Raw genomic sequence first — 21,863 nt, 5'->3', positions numbered from 1 at the left:
AACAACCCACAGGCAATGAAATTGAGTGCAATGGTCACCAATAAAGCCACTGGCAGGGGATAGCCTCCCACTCCATGGGGACATTAGGTCTTCACAAAGAAGGTGGCAGATGTGATCTACCAGAGCTTGGGACAAGTGCATTGTCTCTCATTAATTTGTAAATAGGAGAATCTTCTTCAGTATTCCCTACATCTGGCGAGTCACCTCCATTGTCTGGGTCTCTCCCCCTGACCCCGATATTCTTCCTCTGGCTCTCCTTGGCCCTTGACCGCAGGTGGCGCCTCCTCCTGGAGCTGGGCTCAGCATTGCTTCTCCCTCCTATGTTTCCTCCATTGCACTGGAACCCTCAAAAAGGCAGCATTGAGCCCTGGATCCATAAATGCTTTATTCTTCTCTCTGAAATGAAAGATTGAACAGGTTAATGATTAACAGGTCAACATAGTGAAACAGATAACAATCTGTTATCTTTAGCAACTGTAATGGTCTATGGTGGTTTCTGCCATGCTTACCTTGTCGCTGATGCAGCCTTGTATGTGAGGTGCTCCTCAAGATGCCATCCATGAGAATTTATATCTGAATCCCTCAGTGGTTGGAGAAGGTTTGAATGACATGCAATCCCTTGATGTAGCTCAATGCTCCAATCTCTGAATTGGCACTCTAATTATCAATAAGTTGGTCATGATTAATGACTGGATGCCCTTCGGCCTGTTATGAATGCCAATTCTGGAAAGCACATGACAGGCCTCCAATAATAGGATGCCACATATGCTACATCTGCACCTCCTTAACGGTTGCCTGCATTCCTAAATCTCACATTCCCATGCGTTATTGTTGAGATGCAGTGACTGTGATGTTACGTCACTGACTCCTGTTTCTGTGCTGATAAAGGCATTGGCTTCCAATGGCCATCTTCACAAGGAGGCCTTCCTCCTTTCTCTCTAATCAGACTGTAGTTCACTCTTGTGACACCAACGAGTTAGATTGCGCACCCAGAAGGGGCCCCTTATTCCAGCACTGCACTCCTCTCACACTGCCTCAGACCCTTCCCTTTCAGCCCCTCTGGCTTCCATCGTGCCCCCTCCCCCTCGCAAAGCCTTCTATCCCCTTTACAACCCCCCCCTCCCACCGACCCCCCCACCCCATCCCACCCTGTGATTCCCCCTTTCCCCTAATCCCTTACAAAGCCTTCTTGCCCTTTGTCCCTCTGGTCGAAATGTTGGTCTCCAAATGCTCAGCCCTGTCTGAGCACCATTGCACAGTGGGTGTCCTTCTGGATAACAGTGGCACCCACATGGAGCAGGCCACCCTGGTCACTGGTCTCTGAACGTTGAGCCCTGCCTGAGTACCGCTGCATAGTGATGTCCTTGTGACCATGGAGGCAAACACTGGGAGCAGGCCAACCCTACAGCCCCAGCAGTGTGGCGCTCCGCTGGCATCGCAGCGAGACCGGCACAGCGCTGTGGCAGATAGGCTATGTATGTTGCACTCACCTCGAAGTCGTGAGTGAAGTGAGGTCCCCCCTGTGCGCGCCACACTTTTTCAAACAAGATTCAGACCAACGCGGTTCCCTGCTGGCAAGATTGGAAGGCAGCACGATAGGCCGGTGAGCAGCTAATTTAATGAGCATTCATGAGATAGTATTGAATGCAAATTCGCGCCACAAGTCAGCAGGTTACCCAACCCGCCATCGGGAGAATTGCAAACTGTTTTTACACTGGCGGGTTTTTGGTTCCCGCTAGATTCTCCGCTCCCACCCGCCGCAGGCAGGATGGGAAAATTCTGCCCTATGTGACTCATGACCCACAGCAATGTGGTTGGCTCTTAACTGCCCTCTGAAATGTATTCAAGATGGCAGCTCAGCGTCACCTTCTCAAGGGCAATTAGGGATGGGTAATCAACGCTGGTCCTGCTGGTCGTGCCCACATCCCAGGAACGAATAAAAACGTTGGATGGATTGAACGTCTCTTCTGCATTTTCTCTTAGATCTTGTTTAAGCATTCAGTCAGATTCTCATCTCTTTGAAGAAATGACATTTCCTTTGCACTGCTGTCATCAACATGTTTTTGTTCTGAGCCACGGTTAAACTGAACAAAAATATTTTACTTGGAAACTCCCCATAACGTTAAAATTCCTGACAGCGACCAACAATATTTTTAATTGGATTGGTCTTCAAACATATATTATGAGAACTTTTGACAGTGGGTTATTTTTTATAGTTATATGGGGGCATAGTGCCTAACACATTTATTTTATAGTTTCAAAGCTCTCCCATGTAGCTGGAGTCCTCTACATCACAACAGTTGAACACAGGGATGTTCTTGCACTTTAAATTACAATCACAAACTTTTTCCTGGTTACTTTCTGTGAACAGTTTGACCTATAATTTCCTCGCTGTTGTACCTTTACAAAACCATGCACTTGCTAATAGCCTGGGAGTTTCCAGGATCAGCTCCCCCTTCCCTCATTGGGGCAGTCACTGCCACTAAAGCCATGCAAAATGGGTGCAAATGGTGCTGAACTATGTGGAAAGTATTATGCAGCCTTAAAAAGACAAGTCAGCCTTTTCACTCTTTAGCAGCAGACTAGAAGGCAAGTATGTACAAGAGGATTAGTGCTTGGCTCTTTCATTGCACTCTCAAATAACTTCACAGCTTGTCACAGCAATAGTCTTATTATACCTGTAGAGATTAATAAGCACCATCTGAGCCCAGATGACACCAGGGCAAGGCCCCATCCGGGAGAACACAAAACTTTATTGATGCCAACCTCCAACCCCTTCTGAAAGAGACTGAAGATAGGCTTTTGGATGTAGATGCCATCAAGACTGGCAGGTATGTCAATCGTGCCATCTGGAGGGAGGTGGCATTTTCTCTGGGTGCCAACTCCTTCAGCCCCAGGACTGCAGGCTAGTGCCTAAAAAACAGTTCAACAACCTCAACAGGACTGGCAAAGTAACAGAGGCTGGTTTCTCCTTTTCTTCTTTGCCTACTTCAGACACTGGTACAAACTTAGCTTCTTAAGGCAACACTAGGAAAATGAATCATTCACGGTGCACTCTGATTAGAGGTGGCTCATGCGTTATGGCTAGACAGCTCCCACCAATAACTGACATTTACAGTCTGAGAGCTTCTTCCTCCACTTTAATAGTCTCATACTCCCACATCTCTTATTTCACCCCTTCTGTGACATTGGGCACACATTGTTCTACTGCGAGCTTTACATTCAATTACTCTATCTTCCTGCCAGAAAAATAAGCACACCTAAGGCAAGTCATCACAGACAGTGTTCTCACCTTTAAACCCTTTAGCATCTTTTAGAAGGTCATGAAGCTAGTGCGCACCCAGCTTGCCCTTGGAGTTGGCAATTTGCTGGTACCAGGTTTGTGGCAGAGTACCCACACTCTAACCCTGGCATCCCTACGAAGAACCATGCAAATCTCGCCTTCTGCTGCTTTTCTCTGTCTCCTCAATTTGAGGAGTAATGCTGACACATCCTTAGTTTCTAACCTCATTTCCTGTAGATCCACCACAGTATCAGGGTGGGGATTAGATGCTGATGATGATAATGCTAATGAGAAAGAGGAGAACGGTTGGGTAGATATTTCTCCTGGGTGTTGCTGCTTCTTCTTGCTCTGACGTTCCTCTGGCCCACGCCCCACCAACTTATCATTCACTTCTTCATTCTCAGGCACCAGCTCAGATTCCTCCACTCAGGAGGAATTAGACAGTTGTGGTGAGGATGTGGCACTGAGTGATTCATTGCGGTTGAGAAAGACCCACAGAGTAGTGAAGACGTGTCACCTACCCAGTGGAGGCAGTGAGAGCTTCCAATGGCTCTTAAGTCATTGGACCCAAAACCCTTGGGCTATATTGCTTGAGAAGAACAGGGAGGAAGGTCATATCCAAATGCAGGTGTTGACGTCAGTCTCCAAGGATGTGAGGCAACTGACAGTTCACAGTGGTTTATTGTGATATCATAGAAGCTTCCTATTCCTTGGAGTCAGTGGCATTGGCAGTAGATCCCCATTGAAGAAGCAGCCAGAAGCAGCTACAGATTGCATCTCCAGAGTTAGTAGGGACAGAATGAAACACAATATAAATCACAACTTTGAGAGTGCGGCAACCCCTGGGTCTCTGATGGGTCAGCAGCTTATAGCTACCAATAGACCAGTCATGCTGCAGATCACTGAGACGAAATCACTGGGGCCATGGATCCAGGAAACCACTGGAATCCACCTTCTGGATACTGATGACACTTGGGACAGCAGCACACCCCAGCCAGGCCTCTGGCACACCCCAGCCAGGCCTCTAGCCTGCTCTCTCAGGGCACCACTACAATGAAGTGTGGGAGATAAGAGCAAGCTACGAAGCAGCACTCACCAGCTGGCAGCTTCATGGCAGATGCCAGATGCCCTAAGGTGGGAACCACCTCAGCCCCATGACCTTTCCGTGCAAGTTGAGGAGTCAACCACCTCCTACCATCCAGGCCTTGAGGGAGCTCTTAGAAGTAGCACTAGAATAGATGATAGAAAGATCCATGTAGACACCCTGAAGAGGGTGTTATGAAGGATTAGGGTGATTGTTTGCAATATTCCATTATTGTGTTCAATGAGACTGTGTTCTAACATGTTGCTTTGTTATTCATGGAGGTTACAGGCATCCAGGAAAGCATGTACTCACTGGTGATGATGTATTCACACGGATGATAATTATTGGCAATCATGTCAGGGCAGAGAGGGCTCAACTATTATTAAGTTGGAAGATGAGTAATGGACTAAGGAATGTTTCTACTTGCCAGTTGAGAAGGGGTCAGGCCATGGTGTCAAAAGAGAGGGTAAGATAGAGAGAAGACTTTTGCCTTGATCTGCCCTCAGAATGCTTGTCATCCTGATAACTCGCTCGTTTCATGTTCCTCTGGTTCCACTGCGGCCAAAGAATTCTCCATAGCCATGTCAAAGACCAGTCCTTCCTGAGTGAACTAAAGTCTTGTTCTGTCCCCACACATGCTTCAGTCATATATCTAAGCACCAAAGAAGAACATCCCCCCCTTCCCCAATATTTTCTTGCTTACCAATTACTTACTAATTTGGTCTCAAAATATCGAACTACCATCTTAGATACGCAACTTATAAACAAGCTGTTAACTTTAAAAAGGTTACCCCATTAAATTCCTTCAACAAGTAATGATTAGCAAAAGTGTTAACTAACTCATTCTTCAAAGGCCTTAGAAACTATGTATTCAATATCGAGCACCAATAGCTTCAATAGCTTGAAGTTATATTTACATGATTTTCTTTCTTCCCATTCCTACCACTTGTGTTTAACTCTTGACTCGCAAATTGGACATACTGTACTGGTGTTAGTCTCTCAGGCCAGGTACCTAAGAACAACTTGAGGCCATTTAATGATAAAATAAAGATTCTACTGCCAAATGACACTAAGTTTTAATCATTGCCATTAACCATATGCTTCCTGATATTCAACCAGGTAAGAAGTGAATGTACAGCACAAAGGTTTGGAATACAAGATGGAGTTTAGATTCCATGTTATTTTTTTCGACCTATAGAACGTAATTCCCATTTCCTAGAATTAGCGGGTTAAGCAGTTGGAATGATACTCACCACTGAGGGAAAAGTCCACACTGGAGGCTCCAAAGATGATGCTGTCCTTCGAATAGATGGCCACTTCTCTGTCTGCACGGAGATCATACAGGCGACACTAAAAAAAAACAGGCAATAGTCTTATGTAAACCTTAAGTCATTAGAATTTCAGGTATACTTTTGAAAACTATATTAATTGGTCAAGGCAGAATGGGTCACTTTGAAAGGGTATTCCAGTTTCAGTTCAAAATAATTCAACTTTCAAAAGACAGATCATTTTGGATTGCATATCTTTATAAAGGGTAGATCATGCTTGATGAATCTGATTCATTTTTTTTGAAGAGATGACTAAGGTAGTTGGTGTGACTATGGATGTTATTTACATGGGCTTCTGGAAGGCAACTGACATAGTTCCTCATATGAGACTGTTAGCAAATATTTGATCTGATTAGAAAATTGACCAAGTGGAAGGCGACATAGAGTAGGGATAATGGGGAGGTACACTAATTGGCAGCATGTGACTAGTGGTGTCTCACAAGGATCTGTTTTGGAGTTTCAACTATTTACTTTATTCATGAACAACTTAGATGATGGAGTAGAAAGCACGTATCCAAACTTGCTAATGACACAAAATGTTTTTTATAAATCATTCACAGGATGTGGCAATCACTGGCTAGGCCAGCATTTATTGCCCATCCCTAAGGATGGCGTTAGCAGTGTAGACAGAAGTGTAAAATTACAAAAAGATATTGATAGCTTAAGTGAAGGGGCAAAACTGTGGCAAATGGATTTCAATGTAGGCAAATGTGAGGTCATTCTCTTTGAACCTAAAATGGAAAGGACAGGGTATTTTCAAAATGGTGGAAAGCTAGAAACAGTTGGTAGCCTAAAGAGGTGTGCGGTTCCACATACACAGGTCATTAAAGTGTCATGAACAAGTACAGAAAGTAATCAAAAAGGCTAATGAAAGGCTGGTCTTTACATCGAGAGGACGTGAATACAAAGGGATAGAATAACACTTCAGCTACGCAAAGCCCTGATTAGATCACTTCTGGAATACCGTGAGCAGTCTTGACACCACACTTTAGGACCCTAGATTTGTGTGCAGCCTTTTGGCTGCAAGTAACACTCCCAATTCTTATATGCTGCATCCTGTCCCTCAATGTACTGAATTTGAAAACCTTACCCTCACATTCAAATCTTTATGCAGCCCTGCCCCATTTTAACTTTACGTGTACCTAAAGCCTTACATTGCCTCCTGTGGATTTCCCCCATCTGTTTGTCCCACTACTGGTAGTAAAAACTTCAGCTGCCATTGCCCAACTCTCTGCCACTTCCTCCCTGCAACTCTTCTCCTCACCCCCCATTTCTCTTTACCCCTTTAAAATCTCTCCAAAAAATCTATATTTTCAACTAAACATTCAGCCACTTCCAAAACCCTCCCACCCTAGCTTGGCACCTGTTCCTTACTCCTCTCATCTTTTTTCTCTCCTTACCTCCCTCACACCCCTAGCCCTATATAAAATGCTTTGGAATGTTACGCTAAGGGCTTTAAATAAATGCATGTTGTTGTTACTGGCAAAGATTCACAGACACTGAGTGACTTCCGGCTCACCCACCATTCAAAGAGTGGATATCTTTGTTTATATCAATCATTGATGGAACAAGTAATCCTCAGAGCTACTGAGTGTTTGATTACGTCTGGAAAATAACATTGGCTAACTTTTCCCAAATGTTTCCAAGATTGAGAGCTGATGGATTCTGGCTCTAGAGAGAAAGGCTCTTGTTGATTTTTTTAAAAATCTGAAGGAATACAGCGCACATTACAACAGTGGCTCCATTCAAAAAGTATTTGATTGGCTGTAAAGCACTTTGAGATGTCCGGTTGAAAAGTGCTATATAAACGCCAGTCCTTTTTTATATATAAATTAAATGCAATTGCACTCAAGACAGTATTCCTGTATTCTCAAACATCAGAATATGACATTGGGGAATTATTTTTTCCTAATCTATTTTTATTCTTTCTCTATTCTACGTTCCTTGTTTGTAAACAGCATATTCCTATCCAGTCAGAACCACCAGAATGACTAGGAAACATTAAAAATAAGGTGCATTTCAATGTTTTTCTTCTGCAAATTAAAGGCTTGAAACAAATGAATTCTGGACTTATGATTTCCATGCTGGGGACTAACCCATGAAATAATAGGGAACTTCTGAATCTGCATCCACTGTTAAAATACAGCCATACAGGTCTGTCGATTTCCCTGCTCAAAGTTTACTAACACAACATCATGGCTCAGCTTTGATGAGTCACCCTTTCATCATTAGCAAATTCAATTTCTGACTGAAAGATACATATCATGGAGGCTAATGCTCTGGAAAGTTCGAGAGAAATGTTCCACCTCTGAACATTTCACAACACGGTGGGACCTTGCCAGAGAGACATTCAATTAAATAACCCAATATGTTAGTCAACCTTAGTCAGGACTGGGGAGCGGGAGCGATTACTCATTGACGCAGGTCTCCATTGGGACTGATGCACTTCTGGGGGGCACTGCTGGCCTCCAATTCCATTGTCACAAACAACATGGCAAACTGCATTTCCTATTTGATCATATTTTCCACCTCAGAAGAATGAAAGACTAAGTGAACTCTGCCTCAGTCAAGCCCAAACCTTCAAGTCTGCAATACAATCGAGTGAGCTACCTCACTTTACAACTGCAGCTTAGTCAGATCGGAGTTTTCAAGGCAATTCTAAGTGAAAAGAAAGATAGGCCTGAATTTTTCAGATGGTGGCTTCCTGCCACCTGAAGAGTCAGCGAGGAACACGTCCCCGCCAATTCCAACAGCCCCGCAGCCAATTTAGGTTCCAATGAGTGTTGTTTGGTGGCAGGCAGGACGTCCGCCCCTCAATCGAGAGGAAGTCCTGTCTTAGAGAGCTGCCAGCCTATCTGATTGGCCGGCAGCTCTCCAGTCCCTCCAGCGACAGCACTGCAGTAGACAGAAGAGGAACTGCACCAGCCAACCTGAGACTAAGTCCTGGGAACGAGAGGACAAAGTGTAAAGGGTCCTAGGGTGGGGGTCATTGCAAGGGAGACAATTCGGGTCTCAGGGGAGAGGCTGTCACAGAGGTGGTGGGGCAGGGAGGTCTGGAGGTCAGAAGGGAGCTTCAGATGGAGGCACGCCCACCCGACTACCCCCCCAACCACCCTTCCTATCCAAGATCTAGCTTGCTTTATTTTCGGGTTTCCCTCACGGACACATAATGGTCCCACCAGCCTAAAGTGGCCATTAATTGGCCACTTCAGGGTCTCAATTTGGGCAAAGGCCGGCTTCCCATCTGACGCCTTACCTGCCCCGGGGTAAAATCACTGGGAAGTCAGGGCAAGCAGGAACCCGGAGAGATACCATCCCTAAAATTTCATGCTTCCCAACCACTGCCGCACCCCCCCAACTTCGCCCCCCCCCCACCTTAAAAACCCACTGGTGGGGGAGCCTAAAATTCAAGCCATCGACTTGCATTTATTTTCAAACATTTTTTTAAACAAGTTCAGGACGTCTTAAATCTCTTTACAGCCAGTTATGTATTCTTGAAGCACAGTGACTGTTGTAGTGCGGCAGCTAGCTCGGGCACAGCCAGTCCCCCCAAACAGTTTTAGTGATTTTGATTGTGGTACAAAGATTGGCCCAGACACCTCCCCCAGTCCTTTGAAATTGTGGCATGGGATCTTTTACAACCACCTGAGATGACAGATCAGATTACCGTCTTATCTGAAACCACCTCCAACAGCGCAGCACCCCCTCAATACTGCACTGCAAGCGTCAGTCTGGATTATGCTGTCAAGTCCCTGGAGTGGGACTTGAACCCACAACCTTCTTACTCAGAGGAGAGAGCACTACCACAGAGACACAGCTACACCATATATGGGAATAACAGTTTCTCCCAGGGAACCACAAAGCTCCGCTTCATTATTTTTTAAAACAGCTGCCTCAAAAAGATTTATTCAGATTCATTGAAATGGAAGACTGCTCGAGGACAGAAAGTTAGAACTACCCATTTGTTATCATTCAATGGAGACAAAAAGTGCAACATTAGCGTTATGCTATATGTAAAATGTATTGAAATTTATCAGAAAGAATCACAGAAAACAACACTGTCAGTTTGTTGATCATATCACGTTTGTCAGGAACTTTTTTGACAAAACAAAGCTCTTTTGTACGACACACAAAGGAAATATTATACGACCTGTGATTAAAATTGACTTACCGTGGCATCATCTGACCCAGAGGCAAAAGCATCACCACTGGGGAAATACCTGTTGTGAGAGAAGGTACTTCAGTATCATGTTTGAAACATAGTTTAATACTGTAAACCAGAATGTTGCATATTCTAGCTATGTGACTAGAGCTTCAATGTTAAAAGTATAACCATAAGCAGTACATAATTATTTCATACATGGCACACACATATTGAGGTTTTCTCAGGTCTGAATGTGGTACACTTGTGGCAGTCACAAATGATTCAGTTTGTTAAAAGAGAAAGCTAGTTCAGTATTGAAGGAGTGCTGCATTGTCGGAGGGGAAGTACTGAGGGAGCACTGCACTGTCAGCGGGCCAGTACTGAAGGAGTGCTTTACTTTCAGAGGGTCTGCACTGAAGGAGCACTGAACTGTTCGAAGTTCAGTACTGAGGGAGCACAGAATTATTGGAAGTTCAGTATTGATGGAATGCTGCACTGTCTGAGGGTCAGCAATGAGGGAGTGCAGCACTGTCATAGGGTCACTTTGGAGGGAGTGGTACACTGTCAGAGGGCAGTACCAAGGGAATGCTGCACTGTCAGGGACAAGATTGAGGATGCACTGTACTGTCAGAGTATCAGTAGTAAGAGAGCACTGCACTGTCAGTAAGGCAGCATTAAGGGAGTGCTGCATTATTGTAGGAGTAGTACTAAGGGAATGCTGGGCTGTCAGATATTCAGTACTTTGTGTTACATTATTCTATTCGAGAGGGACGTGAAGAAAATCTTCTTCATCCAGAGGATGGTGGGTGTCCGGAATTCGCTGCCTGGTTCAGTGGTGGAGGCAGAGACCCTCAACTCATTTAAAGGGTACCTGGATCAGCACCTGAAATGTTGTAACCTGCAAGGACATGGACCAGGTGCTGGAGGGCGGGATTAGAATAGGCGGCTAGTTTTCTTTCCCCTGTTTCGGCTGGTGCAGACACGATGGGCTGAATGGCCTCTCTCTGTGCCACAACATTTCTATAGTTCTGTGATTCTCAATAGGCCATGCAGTTGCAGGCCTGAAATAAGACTTTTACAGAATAAATCATTAAATGCACTAACCTAACACTGTTTATATCAGACTCATGAGTCTCAAAGGACTGGATACACTGACCAGAGCGCATGTCCCAAACCATTGCTTTCCTATCACAGCCCTGTGAGTAAATAAGAAGAAGAATAAATAAGACAAGAACATGAATTGACCTGAACAGTATTTAATTGACTTTAATGACTATGAACCACTTCCAATACATAGGTAAGTTGTAGGGGATAAACAGTAATAAGAAGGACCATGCATATTCTTACGCTGCTAATTCAAAGTCACGTATTGGAATTAACCATAATTTCAACCTTTAGGGCACAAAAATGAACAAGACTGTTATAATTAAGTTGCTTTGTTCAAACTGGTGGGTCATTTCATTTCTTGGCTGAATTAATAGGGATAGACTGTAACGTGAAATGCTATAAAGGGAGAGAGTTGTACAAATGCTGGTAGCTCCCGAGCATCCCCCATTTTAATTATGTTAGGTCATATTCCTTCTGACTTGTCAAATCATCAATTTGTGTTGAGGGAGCTTGACCTGCTTGGGAAAAATGTTCACAACCACCCCCATCTCAGTAAGACCACCTCACCCAACCACCCCCATCTCAGTAAGACCACCTCACCCAACCACCCCCATCTCAGTAAGACCACCTCACCCAACCATCCCCATCTCAGTAAGACCACCTCACCCAACCATCCCCATCTCAGTAAGACCACCTCACCCAACCATCCCCATCTCAGTAAGACCACCTCACCCAACCATCCCCATCTCAGTAAGACCACCTCACCCAACCACCCCCATCTCAGTAAGACCACCTCACCCAACCACCCCCATCTCAGTAAGACCACCTCACCCAACCATCCCCATCTCAGTAAGACCACCTCACCCAACCATCCCCATCTCAGTAAGACCACCTCACCCAACCATCCCCATCTCAGTAAGACCACCTCACCCACTCACCCCACAGGATTCCACCAAACTACCTTGGCCGCTAGGCCAGCAGATGGAGAGAGGAAAAAAAACCTCAAGTAAAAATGATGTATTCTTCTGTTAGAAAACAGGCAGTGGAACGAGTAAACTTAATAGCTTCTTTCTCCTACCATGTTTTATTATTGTTTTAAAATATTGTGGGCAGGTTTTTAACTCACTCAAAATCTACCCACTTGCACAGTTAAAATTGGGCCCAGTGTGCCCAAAACACACATGTATCGTGATTGTACAAAATTTCTCCTCTCCCTCCCCCACCCCCCATTGTGTTTTTTAAAAAAATCTTTAGCTTTTAGTTCTGACCCCTCCCCGGAAACCGTTGAAATAAGTTGGGTGCCTTGTTACATGTGATGTTGAGCTGGCTCTGGCAAGATAGATATGCTTAATGCTGGGACATTCTTTTATTTTATTTCTGGATAGCAGAACTCATATCCTTTCCATCAACAAGGCAAGTATTCAATTTGTTATGCATAAAGCCAAGTGATTAATGGCCTGCTCCTGTGTTAGATTTCCACCCTGCTGACATTATGAAGCTAAGCTCTCACAAATATGTTACTGAGAAGGGCTCCCTAGACTCAGTCTGATTTTACTCATTCATTCATGGGATGTGGGCATCACTGGCTGGGCCAGCATTTATTGCCCATCCCTAATTGCCCTTGAGAAGGTGGTGGTGAGCCGCCTTCTTGAACCGCTGCAGTCCATGTGGTGTAGGTACACCCACAGTGCTGTTAGGGAGGAAATTCCAGGATTTCGACCCAGCGACAGTGAAAGAACGGCGATATATTTCCATGTCAGAATGGTGAGTGATTTGGTGGTGAATTTCCAGGTGGTGGTGTTCCCATGCTCCTGCTTGTCCTTCTAGATGGTAGTGGTCGTGGGTTTGGAAGGTGCTGCCTAAGGAGCCTTTGTGAATTCCTGCAGTGCATCTTGTAGATGGTACACCCTGCTGCTACTGTGCATCAGTGGTGGAGGGAGTTAATGTTTGTGAATGGGGTGCCAATCAAGCCGGCTGCTTTGTCCTGGATTGTGTCAAGCTTCTTAGTATTGTGGGAGCTGCACTCATCCAGGCAAGTGGGGAGCATTCCATCACACTCCTGACTTGTGCCTTATAAATGGACAGGTTTTGGGGAATCAAGAGATAAGTTACTTGCCGCAGAATTCCTAGCCTCTAACCTGCTCTTGTAGCCACAGTATTTACAAGGCAGGTCCAGTTCAGTTTCTGGTCAATGGTAACCCCCAGGATGTTGATAGTGGAGGATTCAGCGATGGTAATGCCATTGAATGTCAAGAGGCGATTGTTAGATTTGCTCTTTTTGGGATGGTCATTGTTTGGCACTTGTGTGGCGTGAATGTTACTTGCCACTTGTCAGCCCAAACCTGGATATTGTCCAGGTCTTGCTGCATTTAGACATAGACTGCTTCAGTATCTGAGGAGTTGTGAATGATGCTGAACATTGTGCAATCATCAGCGAAAATCCCTACTTCTAACTTTATGATGGAAGGGAGGTCATTGATGAAGCAACTGATGGGGAAGCGATGGCTTAGTGGTATAGTCGCTGGACTAGTAATCCAGAGACCCAGGGTCAATAAAAATCTGGAATTAGAAGTCTAATGGTGACCAGGGAACCATTGTTGATCGTTGTAAAAACCCATCTGGTTCACTAGTGTCCTTTAGGGAAGAAAATCAGCCGTCCTTACCTGGTCTGGGCCTACACGTGACTCCAGACCCACAACAGTTGGCTCTTACATGCCGTCTGAAATGGTCCAACGAGCCACTCAGTTGTAACAAGCCGCTACAAAGTCACAAGAAGGAATGAAACAGGGTGGACCACCCAGCATCGAAACAACAACAGCAATTTCAGCCCTTTTGACTCTGAAAAGCCCAACGTACTAATACCTGGGAGCTAGTGCTAAAATTGGGAGAGCTGTCCCACAGATTAGTCAAGCAACAACCTGACATAGTCATCCTCACAGAATCACACCTTACAAATAATGTCCCAGACACCATCATCACCATCACCATCCCTGGGTGTGTCCTGTCCCACCGGCAGGACAGACCCAGCAGAGGAGGTGACACAGTGGTGCACAGCCCTGGGAGTCCTCAACATTGACTCTGGACCCCATGAAGTCTCATGGCATCAGGGGAAACATGGACAAGGAAACCTTCTTCTGATTACCACGTCCCACCCTCCCTCAGCTGATGAATCAGTGCTCCTCCATGTTGAACACATTTGGAGGAAGCACTGAAGGTAGCAAGGGCACAGAATGTACTCTGAGTGGGGGTCTTCAATGTCCATCACCAAGAGTGGCTCGGTAGCACCACTACTGACTGAGCTGGCCAAGTCCTAAATGACATAGCTACTAGACTGGGTCTGCAGCAGGTGGTGAGAGAACCAACAAGAGGGAAAAATATACTTGACCTCATCCTCACCAACCTGCCTGCTGCAGATGCATCTGACAATGACAGTATCAGTAGGAGAGAGCACCGCACAGTCATTGTGGAGACAAAATCCCACCTTCACATCAAGATACCCTCCATTGTGTTATGTGGCACTACCATCATGCTAAATGGGATAGATTTCGAACAGATCTAGCAACTCAAGACTGGGCATCCATGTGGCACTGTGGGCCATCAGCAGCAGCAGAATTTTAACTTTTTTGAGTCAACCAAATAAGCTAAATAAACAAAATCAGGGACAAAGTAAAAGCAGCCCCTAAATTAGGGAGACTGCAAAAACAAAGAAAATATTTAAAGAAAACTTACAAATATTAAACCAAAATGTGATTAAGAGGGTCAATAAAACACCCCAGTCCCCACCGCGCCCACTGAGCACAGAAGCAGCAGAATTTTACTCGAGCACAATCTGTAACCTCATGGCCTGGCATATCCCCCATTCTACCATATCCCTCACTCTACCATATCCCTCACTCTACCATATCCCTCACTCTACCATATCCCCCATTCTACCATATCCCTCACTCTACCATATCCCTCACTCTACCATATCCCTCACTCTACCATATCCCTCACTCTACCATATGCCTCACTCTACCATATGCCTCACTCTACCATTAGCATCAAGTCAGGGGATCAATCCTGATTCGATGAAGAGAGCAGGAGAGCATACCAGGAGCAGCACCAGGCATACCTCAAAATGAGGTGTCAACCTGCTGAAGCTATAACACAGGACTACTTGTGTGCCAAACAGCATAAGCAGCAAGTGACAGGCAGGGCTAAGCGATCCCACAACCAATGGATCAGATCTAAGCACTGCAGTCCTACCACATCCAGTCGTGAATGGTGATGGACAATTAAACAGCTCACTGGAGGAGGCGGCTCCACAAATATCCCCATCCTCAATGATGGAGGAGCCCAGCACATCAGATAAGGCTGAAGCATTTACTACAATCTTCAGCCAGATGTGCCGAATGGATAATCCATCTCGGCCTCCTCTGGAGATCCCCAGCATCATAGTTGTCAGTCTTCAGCCAATTCGATTCACTCCACATGATGTCAAGAAACAACTGAAGGCACTGGATACTGCAAAGGATATGGGCCCTGACAGTATTTTGGCAACAGTACTGAAGACTGTGCTCCTGAACTTGCCGCGCCCCTAGCCAAGCTGTTCCAGTACAGCTACAACACTGGCATCTACCCGGCTATGTGGAAAATTGCCCAGGTGTGTCCTGTACACAAAAATCAGGACAAATCTAACCCAGCCAGTTACCACCCCCTCAGTCTACTCTCCATCATCAATAAAGTAATGGAAGGGGTCATCAACAGGGCTATCAAGCGGCACTTGCTTAGCAATAACCTGCTCACTGATGCTCAGTTTGGGTTCTGCCAGGGCTACTCAGCTCCTGACCTCGTTACAGTCTTGGTTCAAACGTGGACAAAAGAGCTGAACTCCTGAGTGAGGTGAAAGTGACTGCCCTTGACATCAAGGTCGCATTTGACCGAGTGTGGCATCAAAGAGCCCTAGCAAAACTGAAATCAATGGGAATTGGAGGGAAAACTCTCCACTAGTTGGAGTCATACCTAGCACAAAGGAAGATGGTTGTGGTTGTTGCAGGTCAGTCATCTCAGCTCCAGGACATCACTGCAGGAGGTCCTGAGGGTAGTGTCATCATCTCAACCATCTTCAGCTGCTTCATCAATGACCTCCTTTCCATAAAAAGGTCAGAAATGGGGATGTTCGCTGATGATTGCACGATATTCAGCATCATTTGTGACACCTCAGATGCTGAAGCAGTCCATGTCCAAATACAGCAAGACCTGGACAATATGCAGGTTGAGAAGTCACAAGTAACATTCATGCCACACAAGTGTCAGACAGTGACCATCTCCAAAAAGAGAGAACCCAACCATCACCCCTTGATGTTCGATGTCATTACCATCACTGAAACCCCTACTATCAACATCCTGGGGGTTACCATTGACCAGAAACTGAACTGGACTAGCCATATAAATACTGTGGCTACAAGAGCAGGTCAGAGGCTAGGAATCCTGCAGTGAGTAACTCACCTCCTGACTCCCCAAAGCCTGTCCACCATCTACAAGACACAAGTCAGGAGTGTGATGGAATGCTCCCCACTTGCCTGGATAACTGCAGCTCCCACAACACTCAAGAAGCTTGATACTGTCCAGGACAAAGCAGTCCACTTGATTGGCACCACATCCACAAACATTCACTCCCTTCACCCTGACGCATAGTTGCAGCAGTGTGTACCATCTACAAGATGCACTGCAGGAATTCACCAAGGCTCATTTGACAGCACCTTTCAAACCCACGACCACTACCATCTAGAAGGACAAGGGCAGCAAATAGATGGGAACACCACCACCTGGAAGTTCCCCTCCAAGTCATTCACCATCTGACATGGAAATATATCGCAGTTCCTTCACTGTCGCTGGGTCAAAATCCTGGAACTTCCTTCCCAACAGCACTGTGGGTGTACCTACACCAAATGTACTGCAGCAATTCAAGGAGGCAGCTCACCACCACCTTCTCAAGGGGCAACTAGGGATGGACAATAAATGCTGGGCCAGCCAGCGAAGCCCACATCCTGTGAATGAATAAAAAAATGCTGAAGATGGTTGGGCTGAGAACATTTCCCTGAGGAACTCCTGCAGTGATGTCCTGGAACTGAGATGATTGACTGCCAACAACCACAACCATCTTCCTTTGTGCTAGGTATGACTCCAGCCAGCGGAGAATTTTCCCCCAATTCCCAGTTTCGCTAGGGCTCCATGAGGTCAAAGCAAGAGCCTGCAATTGTTCATTATACTTCACACACGTGGGAATGGCCAAAACAAGGACATGTTCCTTGACAAAAAAAGATTACCAGGGGAAGAACGTCCTCTTTATAATGCCATGGAACTGCATCTTCAGAGGCATGCCCCATCTTAACATAGGAGATGACCATTTGACCCCTCTGGCCTATGGTAATGTTAGCAGCCAAGTCCCCCAATCACATTTTCTTCTGCACTTCAATATGTTTCTTCTGTCAAGCATTTATCGAACTCCCTCACCAAAGCTCCTTCAACATCACTTTCCAAACCCCTGGCCTCTACCACCTCGAAGGAGCAGGGCTGCAAATGCATAGGACCACCACCACCTGCAAGTTCCCCTCCAAGCCATTCACCATCCTGACTTGGAAATATATTGCTGTTCCTTCACCGTTGCTGGGTCAAAATCCTGGAACTCCCTCTCCCCACCTGTTGTACCCACACCACAGGGGCTGCAACGGTTCAAGGAGGCAGCTCACCACCACCTTCTCAAGGGCAATTAGGGTTGGCAATAAAAATGCTGGCCTAGTCAATGACACCCACATCCTGAGAAAGAATTAATAATAAAAAGTCCCGATTGAAGTGGCTTCAGTAGCTACTTGCTGTAATGCAATCCTTATTCTAACAACGTTCTGAAAACAATAAATCCTTCTACCCCTCACATCCCACTTCTGATACTAATTCTCAATCTGTATCCCTTACTTTGTTTCACTATTTGGATAAACAACGTTAGTCTGTTTCAGGACAGAATTGGAAGGGAAGGAAATGTTCCACTTTTTATTTCAATGCGTTTAATTCTCTTCCTGCAAAAATTCGCACTCAAAGATGAGATCATTCCAATAATAAAACCAGCAAAACAGCTCCACAGCATTTCAACGAATACACTTGATGTTGGCCAGTAGTTCACCAGCCATGTGAATAACAAAGAGATGGAAAGTACCTGAATCAATCAATTGAGGGTGGGGAGAATCTTTTTTTAAGAAAACATTTTGGACTGGAATTTTAAAAATTGAAAATCTTGGTAGCGCGTGGGGAAAATCCCTCTAGAATTCTTTTGGACTTTTTGATAATACATTATCAGTAAAGTATCAAATGAGTGCAGATCATAATTATCATAGCTGACTGGCATTGTACGCTTCAGTGTCTCACGAGCGGGGACAGACTGGTCATATGGGGAATTGAGGTACTTTCTAAGTAGCCCTTCCTGTGGATGGCTACATTATTGTCGGAGGTCCCTTCTCCCAGCAGGATCCTGTAAAATCCTCAACCCTTTTGGGTTGGCCAGTCTGCACCCCTTGTCACAAGACAGCTGTCGCTGCTTCTACATATAGGGTTAGTCAGCCTGCCCCTGGTCGCAGGGCAGCTATTGCTGCTTCTGCATATAGACTGGCGACAGGATTCCACAAAGCCATCAAATTGTTTCTGGTCGTGCGGATTCTTAGTGCGAACAAAGGTAAAAATGATCAAAACTGTTATACGAGATTACACTCTAGCATCAACAAATCTCATACTGGTCACCGTGCTGCGTTGCACCAGACATACTCAGTCTAGCAGACGCACGTCTATAAATGGAACCAATTATGTCCCTAAAATACAATTTAAAGTTAATTACAGATGGAAGGGCACAGCAGAACAGGTTTCCTTTTTTTTTTGCTGCTGTTCCTATTAGGCACAAATTAAACTGACTCGAAAAACTGGAGACAAATGTGGAACAAGTAAAGTTAATGTCAATGTTACTTCTGCCCTGAGTTTTTATGCAGTGAAATCATTCCAGTTTTCTAACTGTAACCATTTCAATAGTTAAGCATTAAACCAACTGATTAAAGTAAGATATTTAGAATCATTGATTTTACATTCCCCACTGGGGTATTTGAAAGCTGGTTGGTGAGGGGGAGGGGCTCATAAAATAAAGCGCGTGGCCTTCCTACCCAACTCTGAGCTGTCCCCTATATTACTGAAAGCAGGGAAGCTGTCAGGGACCCACTTGCCCTTGGGCCTGTTGAAGCCCTTAAGTAGCCAATTAATGACCACTTAAGGGCCTCATTCTGCCTCCTCTGCTATTTCTCTCTTGGCAGGGTAAGGCAGATGCTTTCACTGCATGGGCTGCTGTCAGGCAAGGGGTGGGGTGGGGGGCGGGTTCCCAGTGCCCATCGACCTAAGATCATACCCCCTTGTAACCCTGCCCCTGCTCCCCCGGCCTCTCAAATCTGGCTCCACCCACCCTCGTATCCCTTGCTGTAGTCGGCCATCCAGGTTCACCAAAACCACAGACTTACCTTGAAGTCTGGGCTCCCATCACGGCTTCTTCTTGAGGGACTGTCTGTTGTCCCAGCAGTAGCCACTGCTGGGATGACAGACCTGCTGCCCAGTCAGATTTGCTGGCAGCTCTGTAAGGTGGGGCTTCCTCCCAGATGGGGATGTGGAAGTCTCACCCTGAAATAATTAATGTGGCTCCTCAAGTAGAATCTTACCTTATGGCCTGTCATGGCTTGTTGAAAGTCTAACCACTTAACCCCAATGCTCCCAACCACCCATAGGTCTTTCCCCACAGCTCTGCTAATGCTTATTTTTCAAGTATTCATCCAATTTCCTTTTGTTCAGTCACTTCTACTAGCTAAAGGGATGGTGTCACAGTTACTAGGTCCTTTTACTGCCCTTCCACCTCAGTTGTACAGTCTGTAATTTTCCAAACATTGGAATGAACGGTTGGAAAATCCCAGACTCTGAGCCCACAATTTCCTGTGCTGTGCTTCCTGTAAAATACCATCTCCCATTGACTGGGCAGAACCGGTCTTTATACTTACACACAGGAATCTGCAGTGACACTGACAACCACACAGTGCGAAAAGCAAGTCGGTTCAAACGTGGTGGAATCTGAAAACTGCTTTAAATGGAACGTCTGGTGCAACATTTGTTAAGATGGCGCTGAAGATATGACAAAGTTTACTTCAAAATGGGGAGTAACGTCTCGCTATTAAAATAACACTACTGCCTCACAGCTGGGAAGAACTGCTTTGGTCGTTATGGGTGCTGCACTTGTGAATATGCAACGTAAATGAGTTGCAAAGGAATATCTCACAAACAAATCCATGTGAACTCTGGCACTGCACTTGGCAAGTAGAGCAATCTCTCCCCCATTCGACGCTGGAATTTCCTGCGTATTTACGCCCAGATACATGGGGTGCAATCAAATACGCAGCCAAAAAGATTGTGAAATTTTAGACACAAGTACAGTAACGAACAAATCTCTTTTATGTTTTCTAACTGTCAACTAATCCCTCCACTCAAGTACACCTCTGTCCAAAGTAATGGCCCAGTTCCCAAGTGACAACTTAATACCGGCAATGTTCAGAGGCTCTCTTCAAATTTTGACCAGATTTTCAGTCACAGCAGGAAAAAGACTCATTTCTGTTTTTTCATATAAAGAAACGAAGCTCCCTCAGAGGATGTTTCATTGAACACATTTTTATGGCATCAGTATTAATCAATTAAAAATTGTAAAGCTTCCTTAATTGCAAATTGTTAAGTATGCATGAGTGATCGTTAAGTTCACTTTTCATAATTAAATTTATGGTGAGAGTTCATCACGTTCCTCGAGTCCCAGTTGTTTATGTTGATTTACTGCCCATTTCAACTTTGTCCGTATTCTAATGAGATTTACATGAAATTTGAGCACGGCTGGACTGGTAGAATGGGTGGATTTTTGGTCTAACTTGCAGGTTATGCCCATTGATGATATTCCAGGGTTTACAGTGCAAATTTGGAATCCTAGCTGCTGTTGTTTGGATGCCAACAGTGCCAGCTGGTGCCCAAAGTGGCAACTGTGCATACTTCTGCAGTGAGGCGCACTGGGTGTCAAATTGATGAGGACATTAGGGGGTGTGCACTGAATGGCCAGATTTAACAGTGTGCGATACCAATTTCACACCAGCAGTGCCATTTTAAAGCTGAACACTCCAGTGAATGCTTTATCCTAACCTTGCACAGCTGAGCAGGTGTTAACAGCAGGAAGGATTCTACCGCCACCCCCAACTAATGCTATTTAAAGGGATCATCAACAGATTATTGGCTAGTTGATTTCTTCTGGCCGCTGCTTTGATTCTGTGCTTTGTCTGGTGCTTTTTGACCCAGACATGGGTGCAGCAGTACCATTCCCCCTTTGAATACAGCATAACTTGGTGAATCAGCAGAGGCCACATCGAGCAGGACAAGCTGCTGAAAGAGGGAGGAGGAAACCATCTGTCCAAAGGGTTCAAAAAGCAACCACCTACCTGATCCCCAGCGAGGAACAATGCAAGAACTATTTGGGCTTTTGTAAGGACATCCTCACTGAAATCTGCCACTTGCCCCAGCCTACAACCTCTCAGCAGACAAGGACCACGTTTCCAGAGGCTCTGAAGGTGATAGTGCTGATTAACTATGTCAGGTTCCTTCTGGCCTGGGGCCAGAAATATTTGCATCATCTTGCAGTACTGTTGTGTGATGGAGGTCACTGATTCTCTTTACTCATTGAGAGCTTTGCCATTTCACCTTCTCTTGCCATAGAATGCTATTGACACAAGGTTTTCTGAGCACCGCATGTCAACTCTGCCCTATACTGGAAACAAAAGGGATTCCACTCCCTCAACGTCCAGCTGGTGTGTGACCATAGATGGAGAATCA

The 21,863-nt window shown here is 45.3% G+C and overlaps 1 protein-coding gene across 1 annotated transcript in view; it reads right to left on the bottom strand.

Moving 5' to 3' along the window:
- LOC121269773 (guanine nucleotide-binding protein subunit beta-5) overlaps positions 1-21,863 on the bottom strand; it is a 222,156-nt gene that overhangs the window by 9,377 nt on the left and 190,916 nt on the right. Inside the window, exons 7-9 of the mRNA XM_041174680.1 lie at positions 10,944-11,035; positions 9,867-9,915; positions 5,621-5,717 (exon numbers count right to left, since the gene is read on the bottom strand). Of these exons, the coding sequence (XP_041030614.1) occupies positions 5,621-5,717; positions 9,867-9,915; positions 10,944-11,035 (238 nt within the window). The remainder of the gene's footprint in view (positions 1-5,620; positions 5,718-9,866; positions 9,916-10,943; positions 11,036-21,863) is intronic.

Source organism: Carcharodon carcharias, chromosome 26 (genome assembly GCF_017639515.1).
Source record: "Carcharodon carcharias isolate sCarCar2 chromosome 26, sCarCar2.pri, whole genome shotgun sequence".
Taxonomy (NCBI): domain Eukaryota; kingdom Metazoa; phylum Chordata; class Chondrichthyes; order Lamniformes; family Lamnidae; genus Carcharodon; species Carcharodon carcharias.
Note: the sequence above shows the minus strand (reverse complement) of the source record. Positions and strands in the feature narration are given on the sequence as shown.